The sequence below is a fragment of the Solanum pennellii genome, chromosome 11 (genome assembly GCF_001406875.1).
Source record: "Solanum pennellii chromosome 11, SPENNV200".
Lineage (NCBI taxonomy): Eukaryota > Viridiplantae > Streptophyta > Magnoliopsida > Solanales > Solanaceae > Solanum > Solanum pennellii.
Genome location: NC_028647.1, coordinates 63618092 through 63637601, shown reverse-complemented (window position 1 = coordinate 63637601; position 19510 = coordinate 63618092). Strand labels below are relative to the sequence as shown.

Sequence of the window (19510 nt, the reverse complement as noted above, 5' to 3'; positions counted from 1 at the left end):
ATATATATAGGGGTGGGTGGGGTGGGGTGGTGGGCGGGCAGCCATTAGAAAAGTTGCACAAATTATTGTATTATGGGCGCTGCATTTTTATATGTCACTTGTCGTTCCCATAGTTTGTCGTTTTATAGTGGAAAATCATCGGAATATGTTCATATTCGGAAATTGAATTTGAAATTTTTAATTAAGAAAGAAAAAGTATTTATTGTTATATAAAATATTTTACGTAATTTTGGGTGAGTCATCATCTTTATATCCTTCATTATATCATCACACAATTTGTATATTTCATAACAATTTTATTATGTAATATTTTTAAGTAAAAATTATGAGCGGTGAAATCTAAATTTTTATTGAAGTGACTAGAAGTAAACACATAAAATAATTAACGAAAAATTAAATATATAATATACATACATAAAAGAAGAAGAAAAATTAAACTATCAATGAAGTATAATTCTCCAATAAAGAGATCAATTAACTTCCTTTCGACGAAAGTGACTTTGCCACTCATGATATGAATTCTAACATTTAATTATACACTAGTTGTTCTTTTATCAAAAGAAAAATCCCTTGAACGAGCAATATTGATCTCGTATTGTTCACAAGCCTCAATTTCTGACAAATTAGGCTCGTGAACTTCAGAGTCATGACGTATTACGTCTTGATGCATGTAGGATGGTGAGGGTGAGCCATCTCCAGTACCACCCTGGTAGAATCGAGTTGGAGATGGTGAGCCCTCAATATCCCAATGGTCTACATTATCATAACTCGATCTTCGTGGACTCACGTCCATGTCACTCGTCCTGATACCGCGTAGGAGATGGACGGGTGACATGCCGATAGAGGGAGTTGCTGGCCTACTTGACGTTGGTGTTGTTGGATTTGAGTGTTGCTTGTTGATCTCTTTGATGTGTTTTTTGGCACTATGGTGCCATTTTCTCAATGCCATTGCTACTCTTTCATTGAAGATTGTTGGTTTCATTGTTGATCCCATCTATTAAAAAATGTGCAAATATTTTGAGAGAATAAGTTTAATTTCTACGAATTAACAACGTAAAAATTTTTTTATGCTATCGCAAGACTTAAATATTTACAGTATTTTCATAATAAATGAAATTGATAATATGAAAGGTAAGATAGCTAATACTGACGGTACATATAAATTAAATCCTATCAGTATTTTCATTCCTATAAAGGTGTGGAAAAAAAAAGTTTCTAGTGAAGGATAGAAATTTTAGTGTCCGTTTGTTGACCATGGATAGTTTTCACTTTTTTCAGAAGAAAATTGTTTGAACATAGAGTTGTTTTAATTTTTCGAAATTCAAAGAAACTCCATTTTTTCACTCCAAATCATTTGCGAACGTTCAAAACAACTTTAATTTGTATTCATGTCCAAATACAATTTCAATTTCTAATTTCTTAACATCATTTTTTAACTTGAAAATAAAAACATTCTACTTTCTTCCAAAAATTCAAATTAATTCTTATGTCCAAACGCCTACGTAATATCTAGGAGTTGTTAATATTCGTTATCATTATGTTGTTGTTTTTATGACTTGAAACTTAAAATGCGAGATTAATAATCTTAAAATTAAAACGAATTATATATTCAAAGTTAACCTTATTAGATAAAAAAAATTACGCTGACGATATATATAACTAAATTTACCTGTGTTACAAGAGCATATAATGGAAGAGTGACATAGCTGCAAAGAATCTGAATAAGAACCCTGCACCAAAAATTAAATCAACATTTTTATATGTAAGTAATTTGGATCAAATTAATTAAAGTTTAATTAGAAATTAGAAAATAATTAATACTAACCCCATTGTCATTCTAATTACGATGTCCTCAGTATGGTCATGGAAACAAGATTTCAGCCCAAATTCATACTGTTTTTTTTTTATTTAATTACAAGAGAAATCAACAAAGTTAGAAATAATTATGAGATATAATTCGCAAATAATCACTTTTCAGTCCTTATAATTGACAAATAGTCGTTGTCATGAAATTTCAAAATATTGTTATATGTTAATAAGTTGTTGTTGCGTGATGTACAGAATGTGAAAACAGTCTCTTACAAAGATACGTGATAATGTTTTTATAATAGACCCCGACATTGCGGAAGCTTAGTATACTGACTGCAATGGCTGAGCCAAAATTTTCAATAAGGGAATTCAAAATCTGAGAAAATAGACACACGAAATAGTCGAAGGGATTCAACATCTAATATATATACCTAAAAATGATTTTAACCATTTATAAATAATATAATTTTCTGTCGAAAAGGAATTCAGATGAACCCATGAATATAAGGTGGCTCCACCACTGACCGACCGGACTACCCTTTTCAGAAACAAACTTTCTACCTTATAAAGATAAGGTTTGCATATATCCTCTCCTTCTCAGATCTCACTTATAAAATAATACTGAATACATTATATCGTTATTATTATAACAAAATCCAAAATATTTTCATGAATGAAATTCGAAATTTCATGACAATGACAATTTTATCGATTTTCGAAAGTTGATATTATATAGAGTTAATTGGTGGGCTTACCCAAGTCCAAGCAAAGAAAGCCAATTGAAAAGCATTCTGCAATAAATCACAGAAAATATAAAATTAACAAGGTCAAAAATAAAAATTAAATTATTTAAATTTAAAAAATGACTTTTCTTAAAAATAAAATTAAAAAAATACCTGAAAAAGAACAAAATTGTAGACGAGGACGATTAAACCAAAATAAATCATCTCCAGGTTGAACCACAGGTACCCCTTTCACTACTTCTCCCCTTTCTTGAATTCTTAATCCCATTTTTGTTATAATCACTTGTAGTTTAGTCCCTACTAATAATATCACCTGTATCGATCGATGACGAAGTCAGAATTTTCACGAATATTAAAAGCATCGAAAAACATAGACTAAATTCGGAATTCAAAAATTATGATGAGTTATACGATTAACAATCTCAAGTTAATATATAATACTGTATAATTAATATTCTTTCCGTCTTAATTTATGTGATATTTTTTAAATTTTAAGACTCAAACAAGACTGTAAATTTTTCGTATATTTTTTAAATATTTTGAGTTGTCAATTATTGTGAATTGTAATACGCTTTAATTACATAGTTTACAGATATATAAATTTTATTTTTAGAAAATATTATAATTCATGTGTAAATTCTCAGTCACACTTAAATTATTTATTAGCTCTCGAAAAATAAAAAAAATAATATAAATTAAAATAGAGAGATATAATAAATAAATTTTTTAATACATAAAGAATTATTAAAAGTTATTGTGTTTGACTATGGAAAGATGGATATATATATATATATATATATATATATATATATATATAATATGAGAAATAGAAATAAATGAAATAAAAAGTCAAATGCAAAATGATTTGGAAATACTTACAAGTAACGGAATGAACGGTAGCCACAGATAAGAATACCAGCCTGTCCACAAATGACAATGAAATTACTTAATAAATTTCGATAATTATATTAAAATTCGATTAAATTTAAATTTATGTTAGAAAAGTTCATATCAAAAGGTAAAGACATTTATATTCATATTGGAAAGTCCAAATTAAAAGAAAAAGCATTTCGTAATAAAATTGATTAATTTCACATGTTTAAAACTCAAACTCGAAATATTTGATTAAAATTTTAAAAAAAAATGTTTACTTGAAGTATCAATCGTTTTACCATTTGAATATATATGTGTACTAAATTAAACTTTATTTTCACTTCATATTTGAGTGTGACACACTTTTATAAATAGTTAGAATATAATATAATATTGATATAAAGATATCAAAAACGTATATTTTAATTAATTGAAAGTTAATTTCAGTATTTATTTACCATGAGTATTGAAGAGTAGGAATAATACAGCAAGGAACCAAATTGGTGGACTGCAAAAAAACACAATATTTTTGGAAAAAAAAATGGATCAAAGTATATTTAATTATTTAAATTTAGAAATAATAATTATAAGTTTGAAGGTCAAAAAATACCTGATGCTAACAACTACTTTGAAGTCTTCTTCTAATGACCTCTTAATATATTTTTGAAAATCAAAATTTATGTTGCTCTGAGGTGCCAAATGTGCCTGAAACAAAAAATTAGAAAATTAGAAGAAAAAAAATATATATATATATATATAAGATAATTTTAAATAAAGATACTCCGATTGAAGGTAATGAATTCAGACTTTTATAAATTTTAGTTATATCTATATATTTATGGCTTGCGTCAAAAACATTCAGTTTAGTTGAATTCATTGAGTCCGTACACCATCCGTCTCTGCTTTAAAAAATATACGACTTTTTTTAAATTTTTATATATTGAAAGAAACTCATAAATTGTCATTTTCCATTTTCGTAGATTTATTTTATGAACTTAATTATCATTAAATTTTCAAGATTAATTAGTTATATCATTCATATTAATTATTGATTTATGTATTTACCGTGATAAAACCATGTCGTAGGGTCAAATAATCAACTTTTGGAACAGATCTTACAAATTGCCTGAAGAAACAAACCTGCAAATTAAATTACAAATAAATAATTAAATATAAAAATATAACATAATATATTATTTTCAATTATAATAGGTTTTTTTAACTCAAAATTTATTTTTATAATAAATTTGAGATCAAGGATACTTACAATCCATAGAAGAACTGAATTTTTAGTCCAAAAACTCAAATGTCTTCTTCCAAATGATGTATCTCTAGCAAATCGAAATCTCTCTGGATCTGTTAAATTATTAAACACGTTAATATAATGACTCTTAATTTCTTACACTACTAAAAAAAAAAAATTTGAATATCGATAACATGCTCTATATTTAACGAGATAATTTTCGATAAACTTCAATCGAAAATTTATTTTTAGGATGATTTTTACCATGAGAAAATTGGTACTCAGCTGTTCTTGTTTCCTTTTCCCATATCTTCCAACGACTCATCTGAAATTAATAAATTAAAAAATAACTTGACCTATTTTGAATAATTCTATAGTATTTTCTATTCTTTTTAAAAAGGAAAAATAAGTAAATAAATATTTATTTATATATTGTTTGATTAAAATACCTTAGCTCTTCCCAATGCCAATGTGGTAACACAATAAAATACATGAAAAATAGCCAGCACAAAAATGAAAATATGTAATTGATGAATACCATCAGCAGACACAAATGCTACTTTTCCCTGAAAATTACAAATCCAAAAAAAAATAATTAATTTACACCTCGTTTTGATTAGATGATCGTAAATAGTTGATAAATTTAAATATAAAAAAATATATTCAAGCGTTGAAATTAATTTTATAAACAAATTGTTAAGTATGTTTTTGAACAATTGGCATGTTTGTTAAGAAAAAATCTTGATAAATTTAAAAGTATCAATGTATCATTATGTTATAATGGTAATTTTATTTTTTTATTCTTTATTTTAGAAAAAACAAAAAACATATACGGAAGAAAAGGAAGTTAGGATTTTTATTTAGCTAAAAATATTTCAAATAAAAAAGGATAAAATAATAAAATAAAAATAGTCAAACTCAAAGTACTTAATACTATAGGCTAAAATTAATTAGGAGTAATATATAAGTAATAACTAAGTTATGACTTTTGACATATTTTGATTTATAAGCATTGGCATTGACTTATAAAGTTAGCGTGAGTTTTGGCTAATTTTAAATCGATTAAATTAGCTTATAAGTATTTTTTTAATTTACGGTATAATATGTTATTTACTTATAAAATATATAAATATACTTTATTGTTCTAGAGTATATATAATATTTTTTTCGTTCAATTTTAACTGTCATTTTTATTAAGAAAAAAATAATAAATACGAGTAACATGCCTTGTCAGCACATTTGTCAGTTCCGGCAGCCGCCAAAACTCGCCGGACTCCGCCATTGTCAGCCGTGAAAAGTCGCCGGCGATGACCCTCTAAGTCACCGGAAATATATTTGTTCATTTCAGCTTCTTTTTGTTTACTACATGGATGCCAAGTACTTGCAATCTTTTCAGATACACAAATATTTGAAATTGGATCTTGCCCTACTGTTAATAGTAAGGATATAAATCCCAACAACATTAACTCTATATAAAAAAAAATTAAAAAATATTAGTAAAAATAAATAAAAATATGTTCGTTAGAAAATTAACTAGCATATATATGTTGTTCAAATTCTACAAAAATATCTTGCAGTGTATGTTGATCAGACTAATCCTTCAAAAGTTATGTAAATTATGAAGAATCAGCTAATAAAAGAACAAAAATGACAATATATTTGAAAGATTTGAAAAATATGAATTTAAAGTGTATACAAAAATACCGTTTGGTGTATATTGATCAGATCAATCCTTCAAAAGTTATATAATTATGAAGAATCAGATAATAACAAAACAACAACGACAATATATTTGAAAGGTCCAGATAATATGAATTTAAAGTGTATACAAAATAACCGTTTGGTGTGTATTGATCAGATCAATCCTTCAAAAGTTATACTATTATGAAGAATTAGATAATAACAAAACAACAACGACAATATATTTGAAAGGTCCAGATAATATGAATTTAAAGTGTATACAAAAATACCGTTTGGTGTATATTGATCAGATCAATCCTTCAAAAGTTATACTATTATGAAGAATTAGATAATAACAAAACAACAACGACAATATATTTGAAAGGTCCAGATAATATGAATTTAAAGTGTATACAAAAATACCGTTTGGTGTATATTGATCAGATCAATCCTTCAAAAGTTATACTATTATGAAGAATTAGATAATAACAAAACAACAACGACAATATATTTGAAAGGTCCAGATAATATGAATTTAAAGTGTATACAAAAATACCGTTTGGTGTATATTGATCAGATCAATCCTTCAAAAGTTATACTATTATGAAGAATTAGATAATAACAAAACAACAACGACAATATATTTGAAAGGTCCAGATAATATGAATTTAAAGTGTATACAAAAATACCGTTTGGTGTATATTGATCAGATCAATCCTTCAAAAGTTATACTATTATGAAGAATTAGATAATAACAAAACAACAACGACAATATATTTGAAAGGTCCAGATAATATGAATTTAAAGTGTACCTGCTTTTATCTTCTCAAGTGCTTCATATAATGCTCTTTTATGTTTAGACTTCAACCACTATACATGCAAGGGCAAAAAAATATTAATGATAAAATTATATTTGTGAATTTATTGAAATATATCTATGTTATACGTACACTATAAATATCTATGAATTTATGACCTAATTATATAGATACTTTTTACCTCTTTGGTGTAAGAATTTTTTATATAAACAGACATTTTCACTTGTAAGAACAAGTAAAATATATTAATCATAAAATTATAAATTTCATAATTTAATGACCAGACTTAGTAGATATCTTTTGAATAATCGAATAATACATATATATATAACTTAAACTCTATCAATATATTATTGCATGGTTAGTGGCCTACCTTGCCAATAAGATGGATGATGAACTCTATTACAATGGAAATGGCAACCAATGCAAAACAAACTAGGGCAACCGCCCACGTCGGCGTTTGCTCCAACGATCTTCCTCCTCCTCCTCCCGCCATCTCCCTGTCTCAACCTTAATTAGTTCAAAGGGTCGATCAGGTGATGATCAGAGTAAATGAGACTTTTTCACTCTTGATTTACTAGAAATCTTGATTTTGTTATTAATATATAAAGAATTTATCGATAAAAATCAAGTACGTACTATATTATCTTTTATAGTGAGTCTACTTAGCGTAAATCGAAATTAATGAGAAGGAGATATGTAGAGTGTAGTAGCTAGAGTAGTTAGGATAGTACACAAAGTGAAAATATGTAATGATTTATATACAACTCCAATTATAGAATTGGGGAAAATAAGATAACTAAAAGAAAAAAGAATAAAATTATACAATTAGGGGAAAATGGATGACTTTGACTTTATAGACGCGTAAGAAAGAATTGAAAGGAGGAATGACTTTTTTTTCTTTCGTTTTTCATTGAGTATTCGAAAATCTGACTAAATTAAATTTATATTCGTATATATTATAAGGTTTATCGTGTCTAACAAAATCCATTTCTGATGATTAATGCTTTAAATAGGATTTTTTTTTATCAATCTTTACCCTATGATATTTATAATACTTAAATCTAAGTAAGCCCAGAAATTTACATATTATAAGACTTATTTTTTAAAATAACGCTTTAATAAGATTTTTATAATTTTTTAAAAAATTTAAAATCAAAATTTTAATATGAAGAATCTCGAAACAATCTCACCACGATCCAAACCCATGATGGTGAGTGATGAAAGGAGGATATGACTCATTGACTTAAACCAATATATTAGAGGAAATACTTAGTTTGACTTGATCAAACTACTATTTCATACTATATAATTTATATGCCTAAATATTCGTGTACTTTATATTTTATGATTAAGAAATATTAGTTTTACTTTTTCGTTGGTATTATATTATTCATATATTTAGATAGTCATGATATGATGTATGTATTATACATATTTCTTTTGACTATCGTGACGATTTTTTATTTTACTTAAATTAGAAAAAATGAAAAATAATTCTAAATGTTATAATCAACCAACCATCTGTCACCTTATTAATTGTTAAGAGAATATTGGTTTTACATTCTCTTTTAAGTCATGTAAATTAGTTTATTTCGATCAAATTAAAATATCGAGTATAAGAGTACTAGTCTGTTCTATCAAGATTTTAAGGCGTAACAAAATTAGTATCAGAAATTCAGAGTATTTCATTGAAAACAATTGGAATGTTGACTTATTATGGAATAATTATCGGTTTATTATGTGTATTAAAATAATGTTCGATTTTTTTTTTAATTTCTTTTTTTGAAGTTGAAGACGTATGGAGGTGTACAACCATATAATTTATTATTGTGGTTATTATTATTATTATTATTATTATTATTATTATTATTATTATTATTATAACAAGTCATTTATTGTTAGCTAATTAGAGTATATCCTTAATAATATAAAAACGTTTATTTCAATTTTTTAGAGTATTTAAAATGGACAGATAACTAATGCAAGAAATTGGATGGAATTTGACAGGATAATTTAGAATAAATTAATTAACCCGCTGATTAAATAAATTAATATAAAAGATTTAAAATAATTAAATATAAAACATAGGTGTCCTTGTGTGACTTTATTTAAGGTAGTATGACGTCTTCATTTGATGACAATTTTTTCCGTTAATTTCGAAATTATAATTAAAAAAATAATTCATTTTATTTTTAATAAGGATAAAATAATATTAAATTTGAAATATAATTTTATTTTGAAATTCGTTATATATTTAACTAAATAAAACATAAGCTTAATTTAGAAATATTCATCTTATTCTTCACAAATCAAATGACTCGTACGAATATCACTACAAGAAAACTGTGAAGAATTTTTCCAGGTATTAGTATGAGAATTCGGAAGAAACTTATTTTCCTGTAAATTTTTATACTAATTCCCACAAAAATTCCTATGTAGATCACAATTTTCGTGTAGCGTATGTCCAACAACTCTTGTTTTTAACTAATAAGATGTGGACATTATGATAGATAATTATTAGTTAATCATAATAAAAAGAATTAAACTAATCTCTTAGACACTTTCAAACTATATGTGAAGTTGAACGATTCTCAAATCTCAAGTACTAATTATGTACTTTCCTTCTGATTAAAATATGTTCATTTATTTGACAAGAAAAATAGTTTTTTTGAATTTCTTAATTATATGTATTATTATCTCTTCTCCCTTTTTCTTTTTTATTTTTTTGGACAATAGATTCCAATATTATATTTTCTGGTCAAATGAACATATTAATTGATAAACAGTCAAACAAAGCAGAGTAAATATTCTATAATTAAGTGAATGAAAAATGCAAAACGATGACTTTCGACATAAGTTGACATAAGACTTTTAATTTCTTTTTCATTATTAAGAGATCAAATCATTAAAATCTTAACGATAGAGTTACTCGATATACATATTGACTTGAGATAAGATTAACGGAGCTAAAGTTCTAATTGCGGATTCTGCATACTATAGTTTTGGCTAGAACATATATTTGTGTATGTTTATTAAACTTTAAATTGAATTGTGTAATTATGGATTGTAATTTGAATCCTAATTAATGAGTTTTACAATTAATTATGTAAATTGGACCTATTGTGGTTTAAGTCCAATGATGTTGAAAGAGCAAATTGAGATTTATGACTTGAATTAGCATTTTACTTCATCAGTAGTATTTTGGCTGCTTCATAAAATATAATCTTTCTTCATTTAATATTTACTCTATTTATGTGACATAATTGAGAGATTTAAAGTGTCCAAGAACAACTATTACTAAATGTAAAATGGAGAAAAGTGAACTTTTATTATTATCTTTTTAAGATAAATAATTTTTGGAAAAGGCTCAAATATGTCATTCAACTTTCAAAAAAGGTTTATTTACGTTATCAGGTAAAAGTTTTGCTCGTTTATATCATTATCGTTAAAGAAAAGACTTATTTATGCCATTATTTTTAAAAGTGGTTTACAAAATCATTTTTGATACGTGGCCAATTATAATTCGGTCACGTCATCAATTTTTTTTAAAAAAAAATTAATTCTGAAAAAAAAATTGAATTAATTTTTTTTTATTAAATAAATTGATGACTTGCCGAATTATAATTGGCCACGCCATCGATATTTTTAATAAAAAATTCAAAATTTTGAACAAAAATTGATTTTTTTTATTTTTTTATTAAAAAAATTGATGACGCGGCCGAATTATAATTGGTGATGTGTCAAAAATGGTTTTGCAAAACCATCGTTAAAAAATAATGGCATGAATGAGCCTTTTCTTTAACAGTCTTGGCATAAATGAGCCAAACTTTTAACTGATGAAATAAATGAGCATTTTCTGAAAATCTAATGACATATTCGCCTTTTCCCGATAAATTTTAATCAAGAACGATAAATATTTTAAGACAGACACGATATTTCTCTCGTATGATAAGTTCATCAACTCTTTTTTTTTTCTTTATAGAAAACTTAAGTTCACATAGAAAAAGAAACTTTCTTTGTTAGATTTCAAGCAAATGAGAACACAATTTATTTAAAATATAAATTCTTCAAAGTGGCATCTCATCAATTTGTTCATTGGTCAAGTTTTAAGTGCTTGTCATCTTTGCTATTTTTAGTCACTCTTTTGAAATAATCACTATATACATCACAAATTGTTATGAAACTTCCCTTCAAGTTGATTGTTTTACTTCTTCTTATATAAACAATTTTGCATGCAAATTGCAAGTCATCAATGCATGCTTAGTCAATTGTATTATTTATCTTATCATCATATCATATGATATAAGTTCGAAATAAGTGTCATAATTTAAAAAGCAACTGAAGCAAGCAGGATAACAAAAAGCTGCTCAAAGTCTTAAGTTTTAAAATAAGTGTCATAAGTTAAATAATATTAAATGATTATTTTCATTTATGTAAAAGTCATTCAAATAATGTTAAATGGTTATTTCGCTTATGGTATATTTTTAATTTAATTTTGGAATTTCGATTTTACAAGGGAAATTTTGGTCGACATTTTATTTCCTCTTTTAAAAAAATAAAACTTTGAATAGTTTTGACTTTTGAAATATTATAAAGTTCAATTAGCGGTTCAAAAAGTGGCTATTTTCCTAAAGAAGTCCTCTTTCGACCCAATAATAGCCCAAAACAACCCTCTTGGGCAGCGGCCCAACTTACGGGTCATTTACACTTTTATTCCTATTCTTTACGGGTCTTTACACGATCTTACGAAAATTACGTAACTATAAGACTTCAGATAACATGATATTTAAAAATTTCTATCATTTGAATTATTTAAGAATTTTTTTCTTTTTCAATCTAAATATTTGGATATATCACTTCACTTCTATCATACACATTACATCTTTGTTTGTGTAAAATATATATGGTACAAATATTATTGTTGATATATAAAATCAATTGTTTCAAACCTAAATCAATATGAATTTGATTTATTGTTATGTATCGTATGAAGGAACAATTTACTCGCAATTTTTGAAAAGTTTGACATTATTGTGATTTTGAAAACGTTCGGGATAGAATGTAATTAGCGCCCAAATTATCAGAATTTATGTGTTTTATATAAAAGGTGGAATGATGGATCTTAATGTAAAGAGAGAGAGAGAGAAGGAAAATGGTTTTTTTTTTTTGTAATTAATTCAAATGATAGGATTTTTTTGTGATTATGTTATCTTAAAATGTGGAGCACAAATTTATATTTTTGCTTATAGTATTTTATAAGTTATGTCTCGTACCTTTAAAAATTTTATTACCCAGTCTAAGGGTAAAAATTAAAGGTCAACCCATTTAAAAACAAAAATTAGAAAACATCTCATTTGAAAGACAAATCGTAATTATTTGTATTTCAACTAACTGAGTTCAAATCAGCAATAAAGCCCCCCCCCCCCCCAAAAAAAATGAACTCCTAAAAAACGTAGAAACAAATACAAAAGAAAAATGCGAGTATCATCCCGAAAAGACGGATCCTGCATTCGAGAACCCGAATAGAGTCAGAGTCTAATGTGAATATCAAAACATCGAGTAAAAATTAAAAAGAATATTTTAAAAAGTTCCCAATTTGCCCCTTTAGCTTTATAAACAAAAAATAAACTAATAAAGGAGCGCATGATATAACCGCGCCTAACTCTTGACTTTAAATTAAAAAACCTGTTCCCGCTTTTAATCATTTTTTGAACTTCAAAAAAAAAAGAAGTTATAATTCCAAATTCCAAATATATTAATATTAACAATTAACAATAAATATAATTCTATAAGTTTAATTCAAACTCAAATTTTTTCTCAAAATTATTATTGTCTATGGATATGGATCTTCATCCTACACCATTTCCAGGTAAAATTATGTTTACGCATATTTAAATTATTATGTTATGTATTATAATTTTTTTTTTATATTAACACAAAAATTACAGGTAAATTTCAATCTGTGAAATCAAGATTCAATAAAAACATCTCAAAAGCACCAAAAATCCAATCCAAAGAACCATCCATTCCCAGGTAAACAAAAAAGAAAATCAAACTTTTTAGACCTTTTTTTGTGTATAGTTAGTATATGTTCGAGGGGCGGAGCCAAAGTTACGAGTTTGATAAATTTAGTAGTTTTAGTTCAAACTCTGTATTTGTGTTTAAAAATCATTAAACATGTACAAATAATGTATTCAGATGATCAAAATACTCATAAACTTTTTGTAAGTTTCTTCCAATTTTTCATACCATTTCTTGTGTATAGATTAGTTAGTAGCGGAGCCACGTAGAATGAAGGGTTGTGGATGAACAACGAACCCCCTTCGTCAGAAAACTATAATGTGTACTTATGCATAGATATATTTCTTTGAGTCGAGAGTTTATCAGAAACATACATGTGTAAGGATTATACTGGCTATGTTATTGTCGTTGCATTATACTAAGATACTAATCTTGAACTGTTTTTTTTTTGTGAAATTTCTGGTTACGCCAATTGAGTTAGCAATATATGTTTTGTTTCAGGCAAAACAGAGTTTTTGGCACAATTCGAAGCACGAATGTTCCAACGAAAACAGTTGTTGGAAAGCCATTAGCAAAATCATCATCTGGTGTTTCTCAAAAACAACTCAAATCACCAAAAAAGTCTCAATCTTTAACTGATTCTGCAGTAAATACAGTAACGGAAAGCGCCAAGAAAGAAGAAAACAGAGCAAAAACAAGAAAGAAAAGTGTTTGTTTTCGAGAAAACAGAGATGTTGCTGTTGAGCCTAAAACACCGGTGAAATCGCCTGTTTTGGCGAAGCCTCGACTCTCTGGAAGCACAACTCCATTTCACAGTGCTGAGAAATGCAGCAAATGCAGATTTGATAGATTGGAAACGTCGAGTTATTGGCTTTCTCAGATCAAACTGGCTGAAAATGTTGAAAAACACTCTGTTTCTGCTGTTTTTTTTCAACTGGCTTTTGATATCAAAGCTGAGGTTCTATTTTCCCCCTCTCTTTTAAGTTTTCTGTTGTTTCCTTTGCTTCAGTTATCGTAACTGTATATATTCCTCGTGCATGTTTTGATATGTTTTGTTTGAGTCGATGATCTATTGGAAACATGTAAACAACTTCTAGATCTTCACGAGGTAGAGGGTAAGGTTGTATACACATTATACTCACCAGACTGCACTTTAGAATTTTACTGAATATGTCATTGATGTTGTAGTGAGAATAATAATATCGAGAATATGAATTTTTTTTTGGAGCATATACTATAAGACTAACTTGATTTTATTGTGTATTTTTTCTCTTAGCCCTTTCGAAACATTTTGTTGGAATTGAAAAGGTATCTACGAAGACACACGCATTTATCCGAGGGCAAAGAGTGGAAAGAGGTTTGTTTTAGCTATGGTTTATTGAAGGATGAGAGCAATTCTAAGGACAAAATTGGAAATAGTAGCAAGAATAAGGAGATTGAAAAAGAAAAAGAAGAAGAAGAAGAAGAATTAAAGTGGTTGAATTTGGAAGTTGATGAAGAATATAGTATTATTCAAGAAGGAAATGAAGTTCCATTTTCATTATTGTGTTGAATATTATGTACTAAAGTTATAGTATTTGTGTTTACATATTATATATATATGAATGTAACTTGTAGATTAGTAGTAATATGTTTTGGTTTTGTTTTGAATTTGGTTTGTTCTCGTAGATACACGATCAGACCTCTATGTAACAGTTATCTTTTATAACAATTATTTATGTAACAGTTATCTTTTATAACAATTATTTTTGTTGCTCATTGTGAATGATTGATCTATCGTACTTTTTATATGTACGGACATTTAAAAAGAAAGATAAACTTTCATTATTATGAATTTATAATCTTGAAAATAAGACAATGTATGAGTGTTATAACGTAAACTCGGTATAAAGTACCCGAGCCTTCGGGGAATGGGAAAAAAAGTTAGGGGCATTCCGAGAATTGAACTCGGGACCTCTCGCACCCTAAGCGAGAATCATACCACTAGACCAAATGCCCTTTTTGTAACTTTTAATTAAAAAAGCCATAAAACAATAATTGAAGTCAAAATGGGAATTAAAAGTTTCTTGGGCCTACGTTGAGCCCAATTCATTTGGCAAAATTTGGGCCAGCTGCAATTACAATACATATATATACATGTGATATTTCTAATTAAATCTTTTTTCCTCTTTAAAGTTTTTATGGCTAGCACGACTTAGAGGTTGATTCAGAATTTTAAACGGTAAATATAATAGTTATACTTGTGATTGTAGTATTCACTAAAGCTTTTTTCGATGGTCGATTCGAATTTAGTTCAAGTATAAGGTAGGTACACTCGAATTTATAACAATGTAGACCGGTGTTGTGAATGGCGAGCGCCTCATCGCCTTTGGCGAGAGGCGAGGCGAGGCCTCCTCGCCATTCCCCACTGAGGCGAGGCGGTATGCAGAAGGCGGCCCATGGCGACCTAATGGCGCCAGAAAAGGCGGCGCCTTTTTTATTATTTATTTTTTAAAATATTTGACTTAACAATATTAGTCAAAATTAGGGCTTTTTTTAATATTTTCAAAATCTGCTGCTGCGCACTCTTCTCCCCGACTCTCTTCCCCTCGCGATCTCTTCACCTGGTCTCCATCATCTTCGAGTTGCTGCTGCTGAAGACCTGAGGTATACCTCTTTTTTTCTGTTCTTCTTCTTCAATTTTCGTTTCAGACTTTCAGTTGTGTTTTCTTCAAGTTTTTTTCACTATTCTTTTTTTTCCTCAATTTTCTTCACTCTTTGTTTTGTCCCAGATTACTGTAAAATGCCTTCTGTTTTCACTGTGCTGTGAGTTTGTGACTGCTGTCCATTATTTTTTTGAAAAAAAAAATAATTCTTTCTATAGAAATTATTATAGTATTTGTAATATATGTAATTGCTATTGAAATTTTGAATATTATATGTGCAATTAAATATTTTTAATTTTTGATACTAATTGGCGCTTCGATTCAAAAAGGCGAGCGGCGAGCGTGGCGAGGCAGGCCCTTGTCGCCTCTCGCCGTACAAAACACTGATGTAGACATAGACCAAATTTTGATATGATATATTCGAACTTTTAGATTTTTAGTACTGAATTCATTATAAATAACAAAAGTTATAAATTCAAATTTAATATTTATTAAAATGGTAATAATTTTTTTTTAATATAAGATTATCTACGTTAAAAATATTAAATTTTACTGAACTCATAATTATAACAGTGGATCCGCCCCCTACATGCATGGATCCCCCACCCCCACCCACCCCCCTAGGTTCTGAGGATACATTTATGTCTCCCAGCAGTATGTGAATTGCCATGGCAAGTCCAACTTATTGAGAAAATAAATTTGCTATAAACTCTGAAGTGAAACATCAAGAGAAAGGGACCAACTAATTAAAAAAATTATGAATTCGAGTTTTTGTTAGGTACAAAGTCGCTATTATTAGGGGATATTTTACTGATAATATGACAGATTTTAGCGTAAATTTGAATTTAATCAAGTCTCAATATGAATATTAATTTCTAATTCAAGCTCTATTAGGTACAAAGTCACCATAATTATAGGGTGTTTTACTCCTTATATGAGATTTTTCAACGCATATTTAAATTTAATCAAGTCTCAATATTGATACCTAAAATCGAACCAAAAAAGGCACATGCAACACACAACAATAATTTTAAACATTTTTCTGGTTACTCGTCCCATATGAAGTATCTACATTGGAGTCCGACTTATCTAGATTTTCTCTTTTGCTCGTCTCATTTCTTTGAGGTGACGCTCGCATTAAAATTTATTTTCTTGATTTCATTTCTCAGTACTCAAACACAAAATCTCTAATTAAGGATCGAGAAATCACAACGATCCTACTAGGACCCACGTCTATATAATAATAATAAACATTGAATGTGACATTATTGATAATCTGTATAACTGTTATTAAACAGTAAAATGTTTGAAACAATAAAAGACTTGCGGATTAAATGTTGACATGAAACATCATAACCCATGCAAATTGGACAGTAGCCCCAAATTGGGCCCATATTTACTGTTAAAAGATAAGGCCCACTGACTAATTAGGCCCAAATATGACAAATGAAATCAACTTTTAAAGACATGTTGGCCCATATTGATGTTGTGGTAACTTCATAAACAAAAATTCATTCATTTAAAGAAAAATTACTGAAATACACGTATTGTATACGTTTTTCTTATTTTCAATATCCCCTTCTATTTTTAAAAACCTCTAAAACTCATTATTCTTTTAATGTATCCGAACAAGTGTTTAATGTATCCAATTTATTTTATAATGTATCCGAGCTGGTTTTTAATGTATTCGAGCTACGTATTATGTATCCGATCTAGTTTTGAATGTATCCGAGCTACATATTATGTATCCGATTTATTTCGTAATGTATCTGAGATACTCGTTAATATATCTGAGCTACATATTATATATCCCTTTTGTGTCACTTTTTAAGGGATTAAGTAATTACAAATTAAAAAGGGATATATTGTAATTTCATATTAAAACTACGTGATTCCTAAAATTTATCCAAAATTAATTAATTTAATTGTTTAAAAAACATTGGAGAATACAAATATATATTTTTGTGTTAGGGAAAATATTGGTTTTTTTAGCTTTCACCAACTGGGGAAAAGGGCCACCTTGTTCCATGTCTAATAAGTTGTTTTTTCATTGGGATGTTAACATTTTTTTTGTTAGGTGGCTTAGAGAAATTTCACATGTTTAGTTGTAATCATTAATGGTTGTATATTCAATGTATACCAAATGTATATAACTCACTAAATTTTGCAACAATAAGATAAAGGCTATCTTTTGTTGTAATCATTTTGCAAATGATCACCCTCATTTATTCAAGATGTTATGGAAGAACACTAAAAGGAAATTGGTTTAGATTTGCAAATCTTGACCTCTTTTTTTTTTTTCTAAACCAAATTGACTATTAACTAACACACATTACAATTAAAAACTTAATGAATGCTTTCCTCTTAAGAAATTGTAGGGGAACCAAATTTAATGGAGATTAATTAAGACATTGACATGGTGATTAAAACATTTTGATTGCTCACCTCAATTATATACAAAAATCAAGAAATGACATGAATGGATCACCACACAATGTCCAATCAATCACTTTGAAATAGATGTTATAACAACTCTCCTTTTGTTGAACATTATATAGTTGCCAAAATGTCTGTTTTTTAGACCCCTTTTCTTTTTATATATATATATAATTTGATTGTTTTTTTTTTTTCATATCATAGTATAATAAATTATTTGATTAATGAGACATATTGTGTGACTTGTTTAGGAGTAGAAACCAAACATCATTAATCTTTGTGTAGGTCTTGGAGGTGCATGAATTAGGGACAAAAAGGCCCTCTCAACATAGAGATATTGATAGGGCAAAAAAAAATGTTTTTCTTGTTTGTTTTCATCATGGGGAACCATGTTTTGTATCTTTATATTATTATTATTATGGATCTTAACATTTTTAATCAGTCGAATAAAAATTATTCTACGGAATAATCATAATAGTTTGTAGTTGTAGGTGTATACTCAGTATATATAAAATGTATATCAGATATATTATTTGATACTTGTTGATGTGACTAATCTTTGAAGTGGTGTAAGACTCACTAAAAGGTAAAATGTTTTCCATTAAGAGTTTTTTTTTTTTTCATTTTTAGGACTCGGACATGAATCTCTAATCAAGAATGGATGTGGATTTTTCAGGATCAATTCTTTCGCTCTTAACTAAAACTCGAGTTCAAGATCTTAGAAATGCAAAAACATTTGTTGTGACTGAATGCCTCTAGAGATAAACCATGCAAAACAACAACAACAACAATAGATCCAATATAATTCACAGTTAGGGTTCAGAGAGTGTATCGGCTCAAATGCAATATGGGCCTTGCTATGCACGATTTTACTTTTATTTAACTAGATTTTGAGTTCGAGATTTTAGAAATGAAAAAAAATAATATAATTAGTTGTGAATGCCTCTAGAGAAAGACCATACAACGCATCAACAACAACAACAACGTAACCAGTACAATTCAATAGCTAGGGTTCAAAGAGTATATCGACTTAAGTGCAACAAGGGTCTTGCTATGCGCAATTTTACTTTTATTTAACTGGATTTCGAGTTCAAGATCTTATTAACCAGAAATAAAACATTTTTGTGAGTTGATCCTTCTAGAGATAAGACCTTGCAACACAACAACAACAACATAGCCAGTGCAATTCAACCACCGGATTTCAGAGAGTATATCAACTCAAGTGCAACAAGGGCCTTG

The 19510-nt window shown here is 27.9% G+C and overlaps 1 protein-coding gene, 1 non-coding gene and 1 pseudogene across 2 annotated transcripts; 1 reads left to right on the top strand and 2 right to left on the bottom strand.

The window, feature by feature from the left end:
- Window positions 1-415: 415 nt before the first annotated feature.
- Window positions 416-7870, bottom strand: LOC107004144 (annotated as a pseudogene).
- A 5066-nt stretch (window positions 7871-12936) lies between these two features.
- LOC107004151 lies at window positions 12937-14945 on the top strand. Its single transcript, XM_015202389.2, has 4 exons — window positions 12937-13038; window positions 13118-13202; window positions 13692-14148; window positions 14467-14945. The coding sequence occupies exons 1-4, from the start codon at window positions 13005-13007 to the stop codon at window positions 14740-14742; spliced, it is 852 nt and encodes a 283-aa protein (XP_015057875.1). The 5' UTR covers window positions 12937-13004; the 3' UTR covers window positions 14743-14945.
- Window positions 14946-15116: 171 nt separating this feature from the next.
- TRNAP-AGG lies at window positions 15117-15188 on the bottom strand. The gene has a single exon. It is a non-coding gene; the product is annotated as a tRNA-Pro (tRNA).
- Between the last annotated feature and the right edge of the window lie 4322 nt (window positions 15189-19510).

Excerpts from the sequence above, each read along its gene's own strand:
- LOC107004151 (XM_015202389.2), top strand. The coding sequence starts at position 13,005 with ATGGATATGGATCTTCATCCTACACCATTTCCAG. Across the intron at positions 13,039-13,117 it reads TCATCCTACACCATTTCCAG|GTAAATTTCAATCTGTGAAA; the intron begins GTAAAATTATGT and ends CAAAAATTACAG. Across the intron at positions 13,203-13,691 it reads AAAGAACCATCCATTCCCAG|GCAAAACAGAGTTTTTGGCA; the intron begins GTAAACAAAAAA and ends GTTTTGTTTCAG.